Raw genomic sequence first — 18,350 nt, 5'->3', positions numbered from 1 at the left:
TGCCTTCAGGCAGGTCGGAGCTGGATTTGCTTTGTGTGTCGGGAGATGTTAAGCAAAAGCAGCTCCATCAGCTGGGCTCCCATTCATTGAGCACAAAATAGCAGAAATACATCCTTGGGGTAGAAGTGGCCATTTCTTTGCGTTGCTGACCCATACTGTTCCCAATGGGGCGAGCGCGGTGCCGGGAGGGCTGCTGTGAGCCCAGTGCCTGATGCTGATGTCTCGCTGCACAGCTCACAGCACGGATCCTGGAGGCCCACCAGAACGTTGCCCAGATGAGCCTCATCGAGGCGAAGATGCGTTTCATCCAAGCTTGGCAGTCGCTGCCCGAATTCGGCATCACGCACTTCATTGCCAGGTGAGAGCATGGGGCCATGTTGTGTAGGCAGCGTCCTACTGGAATCTCAGGGACTGGGACTGGCATCCTTGGGTTAAGTTAGCTCAGCTGCTGAATATAAGACATTGGCCTACGGTTTCTAATCACTCACTGTGCTGTAGGTTCCAGGGGGGGAAGAAAGAGGAGCTGATCGGCATCGCCTACAACCGGCTCATCCGCATGGACGCCAGCACGGGTGATGCCATCAAAACGTGGCGATTCAGCAACATGAAGCAGTGGAACGTGAACTGGGAGATCAAAATGGTGAGTGGGCAGAGCCCAGGTGTGTGCCGTGCACAGATGTGCACACTGCAGTTTTCAGTGCCATCTGCTCAGTATTTCACAGGTGTAGGCTTCTTCCTCACTGTCGTTGCATGGGAAAGGCATTGCTTTCCGTTTTCTCTGGGCAGCCTCATCTGGTGGTTGGTGACCCTGCACATAGCAGGAGAGTTGAAACTAGATGATCGTTGTGATCCTTTTCTTTGATTCTATGTCATTCTATGGTTCTATGATTCTATGAATCTTGAGTTAGTTGTTAAAACGTTGAGAGGTTTTGTTGCTGTTTCCCAGAGTGCGTGTATTGGGTTTTTGCATTACCAGCAAGCAGCTCAGTGCCATACACCCACTCCCACTGTGTGGAATGGGCAACAGAATGAGAAAAAGTAAACAGCCATGGGTTGAGATAGAGGCATTTTAGTAAGACAGAAAAGGAAGAGGAAATAACGGTAATGGCAGTAAAATATATATCTATATTCACAAAACAAGTGATACGCAATGCAGTTGCTCACCACCAACCGACTGATCCCTCCACCCTTTTGGGGGATCCATATCAAAATGTATTTTATCTGTGGCACAGATTGGCTGACTAATTTGTGAGTGCTCCTGTGTGGAGCCAGAAGTTGGATTCACTGACCCCTAGGATGTCAGTGGGATGCATGGAGATGTGGTCCTGGGGGGCACGACCAGTGGCCATACTAGGATGGGTTGAGCTGGGTTGAGTTGGGTTGAGTTGAGTTGGATTGGGTTGAGTTGGGTTGGGTTGAGTTGAGTTGGGTTGAGTTGGGTTGGGTTGGGTTGAGTTGAGTTGAGTTGAGTTGGGTTGGGTTGAGTTGAGTTGAGTTGAGTTAGGTTGAGTTGAGTTGGGTTAGGTTGAGTTGGGTTGGGGATCTCAAAGGACTTTTCTAACCATAATGATTCAGTGATTCTAATCGGTGATGAACCGCTGCCCTCCCCCCATGCCATAGGTGACGGTGGAGTTCGCCGACGACGTGCGGGTGTCCTTCATCTGCACGGAGGTGGATTGCAAAGTGGTGCACGAGTTCATTGGTGGTTACATCTTCCTGTCAACACGAGCGAAGGACCAGAATGAGAGCTTGGATGAGGAGATGTTCTACAAACTGACCAGCGGCTGGGTGTGAGCCCCATGTACTGTAAGCCAAGAGGAAACCCCATGCCGTATTAATATTTAACTTTAAGAAGCTGTTATTTGAAATATGCTGCTTAATAAAGTAAGCTTGAAATGTATCTTTTTTTTTTTTAATCATGAACGTTTTTGCATTACCAGACCAGTTAATCTGTGTGCACTAATGAGCACTTCTGTTAATTTGCTATAACGAGACCGTGCCTGGGCCAGGTGATGCTGCCTGCAGCCTTACTCCAGAACATGCCTGCAGCTGGGATAGGATTTGACTTAAAGAGCCAAATTTCCAAGAGAACTCTAAGCCATTTTCTTTAAAAGCCATCCGGGGCTTAAATGATATGAAGTCTATTTATCATGTTTAATGCATGAGTGTTTTATTTCCTTTTTTTTTGTGTTTTCTTGTTGTATTTTTTTATTATTATTATTCTGTACATTTGACCTGTTTGGAAGTTGTCCTCCCCATATGTAGAGTTCCAATCTCCTTTCACACTACATGCACCAGGACTGCTACGGGTGCCTGATGTTCTTCTGAAAATATGTGGCCTTAAAGATGACCTTCTGTTAGTTTGTTATAGCTTGGATTTATTTGTTAACTTTCCTTTTTTGATAATCATTTATATTGTCTTTTTATTTTATTTTATTTTATTTTTACACCGTATTGTGTTGCAACACTTTTAGTATTCACCAGCATAGTCCACTGTTCCGCCTACGATATGCAAACATTTTCATTACAATATGAAGTAAAGGTCTATGAAGTATAGGTTTTGTGTAACTAATGTAAAAACACAAATTTTATAAAACTGTACAGTTTTTTAACTAGTCTCACAAGCCAGCTAGAATATCGCATAGATATCTGCCTTAACTCTAGTATGCCTGTAATAAATAAGGGGATTAACTTAGGGAAAACCAAATACATCTAAAAAAAAGCCAGTTTCAGTTCAGTTTTTATCTAAGTTAAGCAGGAGCTGGGCTGGGAGCCCCAACCCAGGGATGATGGGTGCAGCTCCCATCCCACGCCCGGGGCAGCGCCAGCGGCTGTCGCATCTCCTGATGTGAGGAGTAAGCAGTGTTGTGTTCCCCCAGTCTGTGGTTTCAAGACAATGTATAAATGCATTTTATTTTAAATAAAAGTCAAATCTTTTATTTAATGGCTGCCATCGCTGAGTGTTGTGGTCGTGCTGCAACCCAAGCCCTTCTCCCTTCCCTACACTCCTGTGATGTTGGCACTGTGGGTGATGCTGGATTTGCTGGGCTCCATCCCTGGAGGTGCCCCAGGCCATGATGGGCAGCCCGAGCTGGGGGGCACCCAGACCATGGCAGGGTGGACTGGAAGGTCCTTCCCCACCCAACCACTGTGTGATTGTACGATTCATAGAATCATAGAATCACGGAATCACAGCATGGCCTGGGTTGCAAAGGCCCACAGTGCTCATCCAGTTCCAACCCCCTGCTGTGTGCAGGTCGCCAACCAGCAGCCCAGGCTGCCCAGAGCCACATCCAGCCTGGCCTTGAATGCCTGCAGGGATGGGGCATCCACAGCCTCCTTGGGCAACCTGTTCCAGTGCCTCACCACCCTCTGGCTGAAAAACTTCCTCCTCATATCCAACCTAAACCTGCCCTGTCTCAGTTTAAAGACATTCCCCCTTGTCCTATCAACGATTCTATCGTTAATTGTTGCTGGGCTGTTTGGTATCTGAGGATCACAGCATGGCTGAGGCTGGAGGCACCTCTGGGTCCCTTTGGCCCAACCCTGGCCCAGCAGGGCCACCCTGGGCTGTGCCCAGCCTCACATCAGTGGTTTTGGACGTCTTGGCCCAGGGGAGCCATGGTGCAGCAAGGCACCCGAGCACAGTTCCCATCACAGCACTCGTGCTGAACGGAGACGCTGGGATTTCCTGTGCTGACACAGTGAGATCTGATTGCGGTCAGCCTTTTTGGGCCAACAAAGGGGAAAAGCCAATCAAAAGCCACAAAGAGAAACTCATCGCGTGGGCGCCTGCAGCCCTCGGCCATGACTCAACCTCAGGCACCAGAAAGCACAGCCTGCCTTGGGGAAGTAAATCGCCACCAACTCTTTTCCATTGCTCTTCATGTGGAAGCCAGGGCTGAAGAAAGTGCAGCAGAAGGGTGTGAAGATGGGGTTCCTCCCTACAATGCAAAGCCACTTGTCTGAGTCAGGAATCAGCTGAGTGCCCATCAGCATCCATACGGCTTGATAAGACCAAAGCCATTTAATTCTGTTGACTTCAGGGGCAATGCAAATGAAGTCACATCTGTGGGGCTGTGCCTGGGACATTCCAGCGATGGGGATGGGGGAGGGGAAGAGATAAGATGAAAATGGATGGGGATGGGGATGGGATGGGGATGGGGATGGGGATGGGGATGGGGATTGGGGATGAGGATGGGGATGGGGTGGGATGGGGTGGGATGGGATGAGGTGGGGTGGGGTGGAATGGGGTGGGGTTCCCCTCCTGCTCCAGCCCAGCAGCCTAGCTTCAGGCTGCTCTGTTCCATGCCCATGTTCACATGGCTTAAAACCTTCCTGTACTGTAAAAGCCTTGCATGATTTATCTGTAGCACAGAGGCACTAAAGAGATAAAAAATCTATAAATATCTGCCGGATGTTATACATTAAAAAAAAAAAAAAAAGGATCACTTTCTTGCTGCTTTTCCTGTCAGCTCATTGCAGTGCTGCCCAGCCTCATGCCTGCTCCCACTGCCTTGGCCTTCCTTTGGAGCTGCCCATGCCCAGCCTGCTGTTGGGCAGACTGCAGGCCCAGCCTGCTCCCAGGAGCTGCACTGTGCTCCCCCAATCCCCCATCTGGTTCCCATAAGGGCCCCATGCAAAACAATGGCTTTTCCCAGGGTGTCAGTGAGGCAGTAGTGTGAAACCCTGAACTCGCAGTGCTGATGGATGAGCACAGGCTGGGGGTGGGAAAGGTCGGTTTGAAAAGGATCCCAAAACCCTACATGCCCAATTCCCCCAAGCAACTTTTATCCACATACCAGTTGGATCAGCATTTTATCAGATCTGAGCATTTGGACTCTGGGGGTTTCTTTTTTTAGCTGGACACAGGAGCATCAAAATATTGCCCCAGAATCCAACAGACATGGAAAGGCTGATTTTGTCTTTTTGAAGCAACTCAGATATACAACAACCTGTCAGACATCGGGACCATCCAGAAACCTTTGCTTCGGACTCCAGGTAAAGGAAAAGCTTTGAATCAGAGCCAGTAGAACCTTCCCATCTGTCAGGGGGGATTTGAATCCCCATGGCCCCATAGCTATAAAACACCCCACTCCCTTAGAACACCAGCAGTAGCTCATCCCTACCTCTCATAGACCAGAAAGCACACCCCAAATCACTGCCCTGCACTCAGCCCGATGCTCACAGCTCCTGGTGCAGCACTGGGGTGGCTGCAGGGAATCCCCCATCTGGAGGGCTCCCACTGCCCCCCCAAGCTGAGAAAGCAGCAGCTTCAGCAAATAATTTGCTCTGGGTGTTTTGTTTTTTTTTTTCCCAGTCTTTTGGCTTTCAATCAGCAGATGGTCAGACCTAACGAGTGAACTGCGGTTTGATTTCCTGCCTGGGAAAGGGGGTGTAAAATAAATGAGTATCTGGGTCAGAAATTTGACTCACAGCAGCGTCCAGGCTGGGAACCGCTCCTTTGTCCCTTGCCCGAGGACAGACAGAGGGGACCCGGGGGAATTCCTTGCTCTGAACAGATTTACACCAGAGCACAACCACAGAGCTGTTGTTTGCTCTCAGTCAGCGTGGGGAAGGAGGCAATGGCACCAGGTCTGGGGATGTGTTTGCTCCGAGATGAACACAACCCATGCAGAAGATGATGTCCTTTGTTTGTGTTATGGCTGCAAAGGGTCTCATGTACAGCCTCAATCCATGGAGATCACATCTCGGGTGCTTTCCAGCCTCTGGACTCCAATGGCAAAGAGCCACAGGGACCGAGCCGTGGCTGCTTTATCTCCTGAATGTTTTCCCCTTCCTATAAACAGGAGAAGCAGAGGGGAACAAGCCTGAAACCAAAAGGAAGTGACACTGGGAGGGAGAGTGGGGAGTAACCTTTAAAAGCATCCGAGAGCTGAATCCTGGGAGAGAATGTGGGAGAAGGGGCAAGGCGAGAGCTCTGGGCATCCATCCCCATGGCAAGCTTCTCCTGCCCACAGCGCCTGGAGGATCCTATTGTGATTTTCATATTGTTTTTATGCAGTTACAAAATGTTGCAGCATTCCCTGTCCTCCCCTCCCAGCCTGGCCCCGTTGTTCTCTCCCAAACCCAGAGCAATCCACGATATCCCCCGCACGTCTGCAACCCATGAACTCACTGCAGCCAGGCCAATCCCAGCCACTTAATGACTCCACTAATTAATCCCAAGTTCAAAAATAGCCCTGCAGGATTTCCTGCCTCCCCTCCCGACAAAGCACAAGGTAGGAGGAAGGGGAGAAGCTCGTAAAGCAGGAATAAGGGCAGATGCTTGGCGCAGTCCATTGCTCGGCCCCACGGTGTTGCTGCCATTTCATTTTGAGCAATATCTGTCCTGCATTATGTCATGAGCAGTCCCCATCCTTCCTGTCTCATGCTCAGGACAAGCTGGGCTTCATTAAATTCATTACATTCCTGGGAAAACCGACACTGAGTGACATGGATTAGTGGGCTTAGTGGGTGATGGGTTGATGGTTGGACTAGATAATCTTAGTGGGCTTTTCCAACTTTGATGATTCTAAGATTCTATGACGAGCCCACCTGGGGGCATTGCAGGATTTTCATGCCTCTTTTTTCTCCAAAGGCAGATCCATCTGCAGTTGTATCAGAGATAGCAAGAGCTGGAAATAACCTTGCATCTTGAACAGACCTAGTAAAGACCTCACTGGAGCCAGGCTTGGTATGGAGCCAGGTAACATCTATGCTCCATGTGATGGGTAAAAGAGTCCTCCAGGGGAAAATTTGGGAAATTCCTGCTAAAGAATGTGAATACATCTAAGTGTGGATGGATGAGTGGGTAGAAGGATGGATAGATAGATGGATGGATGGATGGATGGATGGATGGATGGATGGATGGAGGGAAGGAGGAGGGAGGAAAGGAGGGGTGGAGGGACGGAGGGATGCATGGTGAATGGATGAGACATGCAACTACCATGAGCTCTGATAGCCTTCCTCAGCCCTCACTGGTTGCTTCTATTGGTGTCTGGTCAGCACAGAGACACAGCAAACAATGGGGAGAACTTTGTTGCAGGCTGAGGACATGGGGGTATCATGAAGGAGATGACATCAGATTGCATGAGCTCAACCCACAAGAGGGCATGTGGCTGGGGGGCTCTTTGGCTGCCATTCCTCCAAATAAACCCTGAAATCAGGCAAATGGGTGGAAATCAGCAAGCAGTAAAAATAAAAATAAAATAAAAAGTAAGAATAAAAATGAAGAAAAAAAAAAAGGCACAATGAACCTCCCCAAGCCTTGTGCCTAGGACTAACATTCACAGTGCAGCTGATCTCCCCACTGCAGGCTTGCTGCATGCAGTTGGGAGAAACCAAAGGTGTTTTCTCCTCCTGACCTTCCCAGGTGCTCATATCTGCCAGCCAGCCTCCTTCTGGCCCTGCTTTCCCAGTCCAGTCCTGCTGCCCTGACCCAACCCAGGCAGCCAGCTCTGGGCACAGACATCAGCCACCATTTGTTTTCTTTCTATAACCTTGAAAATCAGAGACCAGAGGAACATTGGCTTCTGTTTAACAACCAGCTCTTATCATGTTCGCACAGTGCAACCCAGGTGGAAGATAAAGCATTTCCACTGTGACGGACAAACAGAGGTGGAGCTTAACAAATGGCAGTGCTGTCCCCTGACCATGAGGAGTGTAGAGGGGCAGAGCAATTGGGGGAAACTGATGGGGAAATGCTGATCCTCGAATTCAATCAAGGGCATACAAATAGAATGAAACAGAGCAGTCCTTAACTCATCCACTGATGTGATCATGGGTGAGACAGCATAGGCACAAGGCAATGCCATCATAGCTCTATAACATCGCATTGGGTGAAAGGGTAGAAGGGAAAAGCTCTTATTTACTCCCTAATCCATCCAGAGAAATTGGCTTATCGAATCCACACCAGCTCAGGGCTCCTTTAGGAACAGCAGTACAGCTGAGGCTGCATTCCCCATTTCTCAGCATGAGCTCAAACACGTGCTTGACCCCATGCGTCTGACCCAGAAGCCATCCCCATCTCTGGGGCATTTCGAGTCTGAGCTGGGATATTTGAGAACTGACGAATGTTGATGCTGTCAGGTGGAGAAAAGCCACCTTCCAGGGCCATGGTCAGAAAGAGCAGAAAACCTGAAGGAAGCAGAAACATGCTCCTATCAGCGACATCCTCTGAAAGCAATGCCTGGGGCAGGGGGTGCTGCACACCTGTGCTCCCTGACACTTCCCTTTCCCCTGCTGTTAAATGAGACTTGGCTTCTTGGCTAAAGATCAAATCATTATTTCCAGCGAGGTAGACATGTTCCAGATGCACTTCTCCTTCCATAACTGCACTAATGTTATCATAAGCCCTGAAGAAATACCATTTCCCAAGTTCCAGGCAGCCATCTGGATCGCAGCAGAGCCTCGCGGAAGACTGCCAGGTTTCCCTTACAACTTCATAAAGTTCTAGCAGGTATTTAGTTTATCGCCATCCACCCACAGGCAACATTTGGGGAGATGAAGCAGCATCTCCTTCTCCTCTGGCAGACGGATCAAACCGAAGGCTCTGGGCCCTCTGTGAGATGCAGTGCCTGGAGTGCTTTACGGAACAGGCGTTATTTCCACTGCTCAGGATGTATCTGTGGGTGGATCTAGCTTGATCTATGAGAGAGCAAAAAGAAGCAGAGAGGTCGGTCCCTAGGTACAGCGAGCCCTGAGCATGTTTCCAAAACAGAATGTAAACAATTTTATTGTGGCAAGGATTTATTCGTTCTTACTGCGTTGTGTCATATGGCAAAATGAAAGGAGAGTGCTTTTTCTCTCCTCGTAAAGCAGGGTGTGTTCCAGACACAGACGCTTACATCAAGCAAGTGCATGGCTCCCTTCCCATCTTTCTGACTGTCCTGTGCTCACCAATTTGCAGATTTCCCTGCCCTGTAATCTCCTCGCTCCAGCACTGGCAGATGTGGAGCAGCCAGAGGATATCACTTCGCTGTTGTTTTTTTTTCCTCTGAAACAAAAAGCGTTACAGTGGAAAAGGCGGAGATGAACACATCTGTGACACAAGTGGAAATGTGCTGTTTCAACTTTCCCCTTGCTTTCCAGCAACGAAATCCTGGCTGCGGCGGTTCCGTGGAGATTTATCTGCTGGCTGCTGTGAATCCTCACTGACCCAAATCACTTGACCTTTGGAAAGCCACCGGGTGGGACTTGGAGAGACGTCTCCAGGAGAAATGAGGGCTCCTCGGTGGCCACGTGCCTTCCATCATGTATGATTTTGCCAGCAGGGCTTACAGGCCCTTCTCTGCTGAAATGGAGTAGGCTTTTCAAAGAGCTAAGGTTCAGTTTAAACCCCTCTGCCTCCATCGGGGCAGGTTTATTTACACACTGTTTGTAAACCTAAAGAGGGTCCGTTCCCCCCTTTATCTGCAGCCTGGCAAATTCACCTTTCTTTGCTTTTTCCAACCACGGACGGTTTTCAGCCATGGAGGTTTTTCCATTCAGAACATTTCCCTGCTCTCCTTCAGGCCCACACTGCAATGAAATCCACATGCAGAAATGTTTCTGTCCTCGAGCCAAACTGAAGTCCATACACGTGGCTGTAAATACAACAGGACTGGTCTCCGGGACTAATAAAAGCAGCCCTGCTGGAGAACTGCAGTTTTAAACAAACCTAAAGATTTTTTCCCCATTCAGCAACATTATGCTGGGAGCACTGGAGGTCAGAAGCTGAGACACACGTATGAAAGATAGTGCTATTAAATACCAGGGGCCGGATGAAACTCCAGGGTCAGGATGTCCCTATTTTGCTGATCGCCGGAAACTGGGAGGATGTGCTGGATAAGGCTCGACCAAACCCTGCTCCACGCTGGTGCGAGGCTCAGCCATCTGCTCCCAGACTCACTGGGGAGAGCTGGGCTGACCCCACGTGGCCGTTCTCACATCACTGCTGTAGTGCACTTTTTATAAGCCTCGACTTTGGTAAAACGCATCTACTTCATGCTTTTAAAATAGTTCCATTGCAGAAAAGGCGTCAGGGAGGGAGTTAAGCTAAAGCCCGCTCTGTCATTTTTTATTCAGGATAAATACAGCCAAGCTCAGAGTTACCCTGCTTCATCAGCAAAGCAGCACTCCCCATTTTCTTTTAAGAAAGCATGATATTATGTTGGCTATGAAGAAAAATGACTTCTCTGAAGGAGCAGAGCTGCCCAGCAGAGGTGGGGTCACCGTCCCTGGGGATGCTCCACAGCTGTGGGGATGTGGCACTGAGGAGGTGGGCAGTGGGATGGTGGGGGGGGTTAGGGCTGACCTTGGAGCTCTGGGAGAGCACACAGCTCTCTGGGCAGCCCATGATTGGACTTGGGGATCTTAAAGGGCTTTTACTGACCCTACAGAGCAGGGTATGCTCTTTATTTTTTCATAGCATCATAGAACGGCCTGGGTTGCAAAGGAGCACAGTGCTCTCATCCAGTTCCAACCCCTGCTGTGTGCAGGTCGCCAACCAGCAGCCCAGGCTGCCCAGAGCCACATCCAGCCTGGCCTTGGATGCCTGCAGGGATGGGGCATCCACAGCCTCCTTGGGCAACCTGTTCCAGTGCCTCACCACCCTTGTGTAAAAAATATTTTATCACGGCTGGGAGCTCTGCAGTCCCTTAATTCTCCCTCGAACGCAGCGCTTCTCCCCCGCAACGAAGGTCGCTGTTTGTTGCGATGTCACACAGCCCTGCGGGTTCGCATCGCCCCGTTCCGGGCTGTGCCTCAGCACGGCGGGCAGCGCCGTCCGCTCGGCCCGGGGCCGCCGCTGGTTTCCATGGCAGCGCAGCGATTCGCGCTGAGGGCACAGGCGGGAAATGGCGGTGACGGCCCAGAACCGCGCTGCGCGCTCATCCCGCTACGCGCCTCGACCTCAGCTGTTTATAAAGCAGAGCCCTCAGTTGAATTAATAAATTCAAGATAACTCGAATTATTTTTTATTTTTTAATCGTAAGGAAAAAAAAAATCCGCCTGTTCCCCGTCCCCTCCATCGCAGACACTACCTCACCCCTCCCACACACCGAGCCCCAGTCGCAACACACGCCTTCAGCCACTCCCCGCCCCAATCCCGCCTCAACCCCGCCTCCTCCCTCCTTCCCGCCTAGACCAGCCCCTTCCGGCAGCGCCGCCGCCATTTTGCGCGCCTCGGAGGGGCGTGAGCTCAGCCAAAGGGCGGGGGGCGTGGCCTCTCCGCTCTCTACCAATCCAAGAGCGTGAAGGTAGAGAGGGGCGGCCGGCGCGGGCGGCGATTGGCTGAGTAGTGGCGTGCGTGCGCGTTAAGCCCCGCCTTCTGCCACGTCCGTGCGGCGCCTGCGTCGGAACCGGTGTGAGCGGCGGCGCGGCCTCGTGTGCTGTGCGGGGTGAGCGCGGCCCGGCGGGCTTCGGGGAAGGCGGGGTGTGCGGGGGCCGGGAGGGGGGCTCCGATCTCAGGCCTGGCCTTGCAAGTGCCGCCCGGGCTCCCGGTGTGGGGTTAAGGGGCCTTGAGGTGTGAGTGAGGTCTGTTGGTGCGGGAGGAGGTGCGTTCTGGCTGCGGGGTCAGGCCTCCAGCGCCGTGCCGTGCCGTGCCGCCTGCAGGCTCACACCGGCTCTGCTTCGTCCTCCTATGGGGTGGGGTTGGTTGGTTTGCTGCTGCGCGGCCGTAAGTGCGGGCTGTCTGTATTACCTAACGGGGTTGGGGTGAGAATGGGTGCTTCGAGGCTTCTCTTTACTCTCTCCCTTTATTTAAGAGCTTTTCTTAGTGGGTTTCCCAAAGCTGCCCTCGCTTTGAGGGCTGGGTGCTGCAGCTGTGCTGAGTTGGGGCTGTGCTCTGTCTCAGAACGGCCTGGGTTGCAAAGGAGCACAGTGCTCATCCAGTTCCAACCCCCTGCTGTGTGCAGGGTCGCCAACCAGCAGAGCAGGCTGCCCAGAGCCACATCCAGGACTTTCAGTAGTGACTCCTGCAGTGCTCCCCGTTGGTACCAGACAACTCACCAGCAGTTCCTGCTCCCTGCAGTCAGAGATGTCCCTCTGTTTCCTTGTACCCTTAACTTCCCACATCTCTTTAATCATTAACAGGTGCTTCTGGCAGTTCTGTTAATGGGCGGTGAGGTGCTGTGCTGGGATGGCATCTGGTTCTGTAAATACACAGAGCAAATGTGACGTAAATGAAACCCTGGAAGGGTGCCTGGATGCTGCGTGTCACCTGCGTGATGGAAGTGTGTGTCTGTGTGATGAGTCTGCTCGGAAAACACACCCTCTTCTTACCACCAGTCTGAATGAATGGGGAGGATGCTTGTACACACTGCTTTCTCCATATGCTTGGCTAGTTTCCTTCCCAGAGGGCTGTAGGTGCTAACTATCCAGCTCAATGTCTGTTATTTTTTTCTTCTGTCCGAGAGAAAAGCCCCTCTGGGTGAGCACAGTCTGTGCTGACTTCAGCTCACACACACTTTGTTTAACCCAGCATCCCGTCTGGTGAAGGTCAGCTCTCTTTGATTTCACACAAAGTCAACAGCAGCTTTGGTGTCTTTCCCTTTTCTTTACATCGCTGTGAGGAACGACTCTCTGGGCATTAAGGGAGTAGTGAAATAAAAGCATTGCTCACATGTGTGCTTTGTGTTCCAGAGCACCTCTTGCTGCCATGCTGCCCGTAGCGACCGCGATGCCGGACGACACGCCGATGTTTGACCCGAGCATTCTGCATGAGCTTGACTGGAGTGAGAACACAGCCATGTTTTCTCCTTCCATTTCTCCTTCGGAGCCAGGAGATGGGCTGGTCATGAGACCGCTGTGCACAGCTGATGTAAATCGAGGTAGAATCCTGTTGTGATCATCACAAGCAAAAATGGGTGCTGAACTACATGATGTGTATTCCTGCATTCTCTCTCATTAGGTTAGGATTATGTGTTTTATCTGGTTTGGGTTATCAGGAAGGAATTTGAGCACTTGGCATGATGGATGGATAGCTGCTGTGTTGCTTGACCCTCAACATTGTTTCTCCTATCTTAATAATCTTCAAAATAATCTTAAAATTCAAGTATTTCAAATAATCCACAGCTTCCTATTCAGCACGTTTCTTAGGGCTTTGATGTTCTAAGGCTGGATGTGGCTCTGGGCAGCCTGGTCCGCTGGTTGGCAACCCTGCACATAGCAGGGGGTTGAAACAAGATGATTATTGTGGTCCTTTTCAACCCAGGCCACTCTATATGATTCTATATAAGGGGGAATACACTTGTTTGTGCTGTTCCTTATAATATAGAAGTGATGTAAACCAGTGTGATTGTGAAGCTTTTGCATCTGTAGCCTGGGGGGGACAAAAAAAAAAAGTTGCTCTGAACAAATGGCTTAACATTGCATAATGTCAGGCTGACGCTTCTCTTGCTTAAACATCTGTGTCTCTTCTTCTGCACTCAAGCTAGTTTGCTGATTAGCTGATCCTTAGCATTGCTCAAGGTGTGAGTTTGATTTTAAGATTACAGTCCAGGTCTGTAATATGCAGAGCACAGGCCTTTAGATACAGCTGAACTAGGTGATGCCATGGGGAAGTGAACTCTGCAGACAGCCATGTCAGGCTGTTCTGTGCTATTTGCATGTATCTGCCCTGTAGTGAGTCTTTCTCCTCTTCTATAACAGGCTTTTTCAAGGTCCTGGGTCAGCTGACTGAAACTGGAGTTGTGAGCCCAGAGCAGTTTATCAGTGAGTACATCATCATGTCTTGGCACTTCATGGTGGTTGCTGAGAATCAGAAGATAGCGATGCTGACAGCAATCTACCTGGCTATGATGCAGAGGGATTTATTATCTTGGGTCCCCTGAGGCAGGTTTTGGCACTCAGTTTTGTATTCAGCTGCAGTTATCCTGAAGGGCTTCTTGGCTGGGACGTGTTTAAATTGTATACCTGCTTTTGAGGCTGAGCTCTTGATGCGTGGCAGGAGGGAGCATTGGGTGGTGGCTTCTTTTGGCTGAAGCAGAAGTTTGCCTTTGATTGTAGCTCAGTAACATTCTGAGCTTGCTTTACTGCTTTGACTGAGAGATAAGAAAGCTTACAGGAGGTACTGCTGCCTTCATTGGCACCCATCTGCTGAGGAGGGAAGGTTCTCTTGGTGGTTAGGGAAAAGGCATTTATTTCATTCTGGGCAGCCTGGTCCTGTGGTTGGCGACCCTGCACATAGGAGGGGGTTGAAACTAGGTGATCATTGGGGTCCTTTGCAACCCAGGCCATTCTATGATTCATTCCTGCTTTTCCTGGTTTCTATCTCAGGGTTAATCTGACTCTGGGGCTTTAAGGTCCTGGTGTCTTAGGTGCACACCTTGTGATCCTGAATTCAGATTTCAGCATTCAGAATCTGCATTTAATCTGCATTCAAAATTCAGCAAATTAATCTGAGACTAACCGTGTTCTGTCTGTCTGCTCCCACAGAAACCTTTGAGCACATGAAGAAATCTGGAGATTATTACGTTACTGTTGTAGAAGATACGAATCTTGGACAGATCGTTGCTACAGCAACGTTGGTGATAGAACACAAGTTCACTCACTCCTGTGCAAAGGTATATCCTCTCACTGCTGCTATGGTGAGGAAGAAGATCCTGTTTCCAGAATACACCTGTTATTTTTACCTTGTTACTGTGTGATGAAATACCTTCTGCTGAGTCAGTGATAAGGGCATGAATTTGTGCAGGAACTGTGTCTGAATAGACAGGAGACAATGCAGGCGTGGAACCTTGAGCAGGATGGAGATTGCACACTGGTGTTGTACTGCACTAACACTTGTCTGTATTTTCACAGAGAGGGAGGATAGAAGATGTAGTAGTAAGCGGGGAGTGCAGAGGAAAGCAACTCGGTAAACTGTAAGTATTTGTTACCTTTGCAATTCAACACCAGGCAGAGCAGCAAGCCCTTACTGAGCTTGCTTCTGCTCCCCAGTATTGGCATGCTGATCAGTGCCAGCAAACACATTAACTGCAGTGGTGATGACTGATGTCAGTGCAGGAGCTCTCTGAGAAGAGGAAGGTTTGCAGCTGCCATCAATGACAGTTCAGAAGTCAGCTGTGAGTGGCTGATGTTTGAAGTTAGCCCATCCCTTTTGCTGCTCTCAGGATGCTATCTGTCTGTCCTTTGCCCTCAGTAGACACTGCAGGATCTTGGAGCAGGATTTCTGTTCTGCAGGTTAGTGGGGCAGATCCTCTGCGGCCAGGCAGCTCACAGACCTTTTGCTAAAAAGTTATCACTTAAGTTTTAACATAAAATTGCCTACAAACCACTGCTATCTTTTTTAGCAGCTATTCTGTGTACTGAAGAGAAATGCAGATTACTGTAATGTTTCAGTATTTCATGTCTAAAGGTGGGGAAGGGCTGCTCTGTAGTCAGTAGGCATCAGTGAGGGATTTCAGAACTGGCTGTGAAGTAGGTGGGTCTGCCAAATGTTTCCAGTGGAAAGATCTACTGCTTTCTACAGAAGGCATAGGATCAAAGTAGGACCACTAAGCGTACTGGAATGGCTTTAAACTGAGACAGGGCAGGTTTAGGTTGGATATGAGGAGGAAGTTTTTCAGCCAGAGGGTGGTGAGGCACTGGAACAGGTTGCCCAAGGAGGCTGTGGATGCCCCATCCCTGCAGGCATTCAAGGCCAGGCTGGATGTGGCTCTGGGCAGCCTGGGCTGCTGGTTGGCGACCTGCACATAGCAGGGGGTTGGAACTGGATGAGCAGTGTGCTCCTTTAAAAAGTGTCTTCCACTGATATTTTTAGCTAATTAAATGGTTGTTCCTATGTTCAGGGCCATCCCACTTAATTGCTGTTTTTCTGTCTTTTTCAGATTAACATCCACTCTTACGTTGCTAAGTAAGAGACTGAACTGTTACAAAATCACACTCGAGTGTCTGCCAAAAAACGTGGCCTTCTACAAGAAGTTTGGCTATTTGGTATCTGAAGAAAACTACATGTTTCAACGGTTCTTTAATTAAGAACTTCTAGCACTGTTTTTGTACAGACTGTTGGTGGAGGAGCTCGTGGTACATTCTCTTCATGACAAATTTATATAGTTTATTGCTGCAAATATAACGATCCCTATAAATACTGAACATCGAATGTGTAAATCCTGCAAAGAAAAGGCAACGTACTGACATTCTAGGAGGGTTCTGTGGGTTAGCTCTTAGAACTAATTTTTACTACTGTTCAGTCTAAGTGAAGCTTTTTTTGTTCTAGCTGAGTTACAAAGGACTCTTGTTAAAGGGATGGTTTTTAACCAAAGGTCTATATTTTTATCTCAAATTTTTTCTTGCATTGTATTTTTCTAAAGGTTTGCGCTTCTTTTCTTGGTAGCCAAAGTACAGCTTTGTGGGGTCGTGCTCCTGTCTGTACTTCAATGAAGGGTGATGTAGGTGGGTCGGGATGCTTCTCGTATGCAGTTAGTAATACAGGATGGGATTTTGTTCTGTTCTTTCCATGAAACCTCACTGAAGTGCTGTTGATGTTCGTGTACCTGAAGTTTTATAGGAACTGCTTTCTGAAACTGGATTTGTTGCTATTGATGTGGTAGGGGGTCCTTATGGGCTCTGTTGAAGCCAATGTTTTGGAGCCTAAATGGATGCATAGTCCTCCATGCAGGGACCCTGCACTTTAGCTGATAATTTAATATGTTTTCAGGACAATTATGTTTTATGACAAACCAACCCATGATTTGCAACAGAAGTAGGAAGCTGGAATGTCTGACAGGCAGAATACACCTCATCTTTAGTGGGCTTTTACTGGTACTCAATGGGAATACCAATGCCTGTACCTGTAAGAAGGTACCAACACATTCAGCTTCACCCAATGCATCCAGCCAACTTGCTGTACTTGAACTCCTTTGGGCCAGTTCAGCTCTGGTTTTGCTGGTAATCACTTCTACCTATTGCATTTCAAACCAGCCCAGAGATCCCAGATCAATGTCCTGAGGGATAGCTGCTGCTTGGAAGCATCCCTCTTCTGTACAATTGGATAAATGATTTTAGCACTTTTGCCCCCAGAGGCAAGCAAATAACATACAAAGCCCTCACTTCAACAATAGTGTTTTGTGCAAGGAGAGTGACAAATCCTGCATCTCTGAATAGGGCATTATGAATAGGCAAAGGTTGGCACAGAGCAGCCAGCCTTGTTTGTGAACTGTTAGGCCTTAAGGAACGTCCTTTCCTTGTGGCGTGGAGAGCTACTTCAAGCTGTGTGGGGGATTCTATTTAATGTCCCTGATGGTACTTCACTCAATACAGTGTTCCCTTGGTAATGTCTGTTTTATTTATTGATTATTTTTTAAAAAAAATCTTTGTTTAAGCTGAATAAATTAAGACTGCCAACTATATCTGCTCTGTTTTTGATACTGCTGTACCTTTTGATCTGCTTTTCTATAAACTGAACTTTTTTTTTTTTTGAGTCTTCATGTTGATTTCAAGTATGGCACCTCTTGAAGCATGACATCTGTGAAGCAAGTCTTTAGAGGAAGGCACAAAACCTGAGGTATGCATCTGCACAGCTTGATTGCTTACAGATGCAGCCACAGGCCACCAGGAGTGGTGAGAAAATGAGAGCAAGTCCAGCTCTGAGCCCTGCACGTCTCAGGAGCCAGACCAGAGCTTCTCGCCCACTTTCTGCTAAGCTGCAATAAGCCTAGGCACTGAGTTCCTAGGGGTGTGTGTACCTGAGGGGGAATGGGGGCTCTGCTGACAGCAGCTAGAGCCCCAGGTCTAAACTATAAAGCATCACCTGCTGATGTGTGCTGACCCCATGAGTGACGTGGAGTGCTTTGCTTCTCGCTGTTTTAATCAGTTCTGCACTTCCACCACTTGGAAGTGGATTATGTGAGAGTTCTGTGCTACTCAGTATCATACTCAGAGCCATCTCAGGAGCTCTAGGCTCTCATTAAGAGATAATGAAATGATTAGTACAAGTGAGGAGCAGGTGACAATGTACTCAGCTTAAATCATTGTAAAACAAATGAATGAGGTTGAAAGCTTGGTTTTGGGGCTGCATGGCACTGTTCTGCTGGGAGGAATCCTGCTTTAACAGGGGAGAGCCCTCTGCTCTGTACTAGAAATGACATTCCCAACCTTGGCAGCCTAACCTTTTGGGGACGGTAGGAGATACAGAAGATCTGTGCTGCGTGAGGAAAGGTACTGCTGAACTGTCAGGAATCCCTCTGGAGAAAAAGTGTGAGAGCTGTAGGGCAGAAATGAGACTTCAACAAATTATTAAGCACACCATCAACCCTGCACGGTAGGGAATGGCTCTGTTAAGTGCTGGCAGATGCTCTGAGAGGTGATAACAGTCTGGCTAGTGACATACATGTGTCACTGCAGTTTCAGCCAGCTGGAAGAATACA

The 18,350-nt window shown here is 48.9% G+C and overlaps 2 protein-coding genes across 7 annotated transcripts in view; both read left to right on the top strand.

The window, feature by feature from the left end:
- Positions 1–2,938, top strand: part of FERMT2 (FERM domain containing kindlin 2) — a 36,819-nt gene extending 33,881 nt beyond the window's left edge. For all 4 annotated transcript variants that reach the window (XM_031602324.2, XM_031602323.2, XM_031602322.2 and 1 more), the window contains 3 exons: positions 234–358; positions 499–640; positions 1,621–2,938. In XM_031602324.2, coding sequence (XP_031458184.1) covers positions 234–358; positions 499–640; positions 1,621–1,794 — 441 coding nt within the window. In that variant the 3' untranslated portion in view covers positions 1,795–2,938. The remainder of the gene's footprint in view (positions 1–233; positions 359–498; positions 641–1,620) is intronic.
- An 8,332-nt stretch (positions 2,939–11,270) lies between these two features.
- GNPNAT1 (glucosamine-phosphate N-acetyltransferase 1) lies at positions 11,271–17,331 on the top strand. 3 transcript variants are annotated; one of them, XM_031602320.2, is made up of 7 exons: positions 11,271–11,381; positions 12,625–12,812; positions 13,633–13,695; positions 14,419–14,546; positions 14,785–14,846; positions 14,989–15,165; positions 15,813–15,891. In XM_031602320.2, the coding sequence occupies exons 2-6, from the start codon at positions 12,641–12,643 to the stop codon at positions 15,125–15,127; spliced, it is 564 nt and encodes a 187-aa protein (XP_031458180.1). In that variant the 5' UTR covers positions 11,271–11,381; positions 12,625–12,640; the 3' UTR covers positions 15,128–15,165; positions 15,813–15,891. The 3 variants fall into 3 exon arrangements, with proteins under 3 accessions (XP_031458180.1, XP_031458179.1, XP_089998083.1); XM_031602319.2 differs by lacking the exon at positions 14,989–15,165 and having other exon boundaries at positions 15,813–17,331; XM_090141957.1 differs by lacking the exon at positions 15,813–15,891 and having other exon boundaries at positions 14,989–15,796.
- Positions 17,332–18,350: the final 1,019 nt, after the last annotated feature.

Source organism: Phasianus colchicus, chromosome 5, assembly GCF_987193195.1.
Source record: "Phasianus colchicus chromosome 5, bPhaCol1.hap1.1, whole genome shotgun sequence".
In the NCBI taxonomy this organism is placed as follows: Eukaryota; Metazoa; Chordata; class Aves; order Galliformes; family Phasianidae; genus Phasianus; species Phasianus colchicus.
The sequence above is the reverse complement of the archived record's forward strand: the minus strand, read 5'-3'. Positions and strand labels throughout refer to the sequence as shown.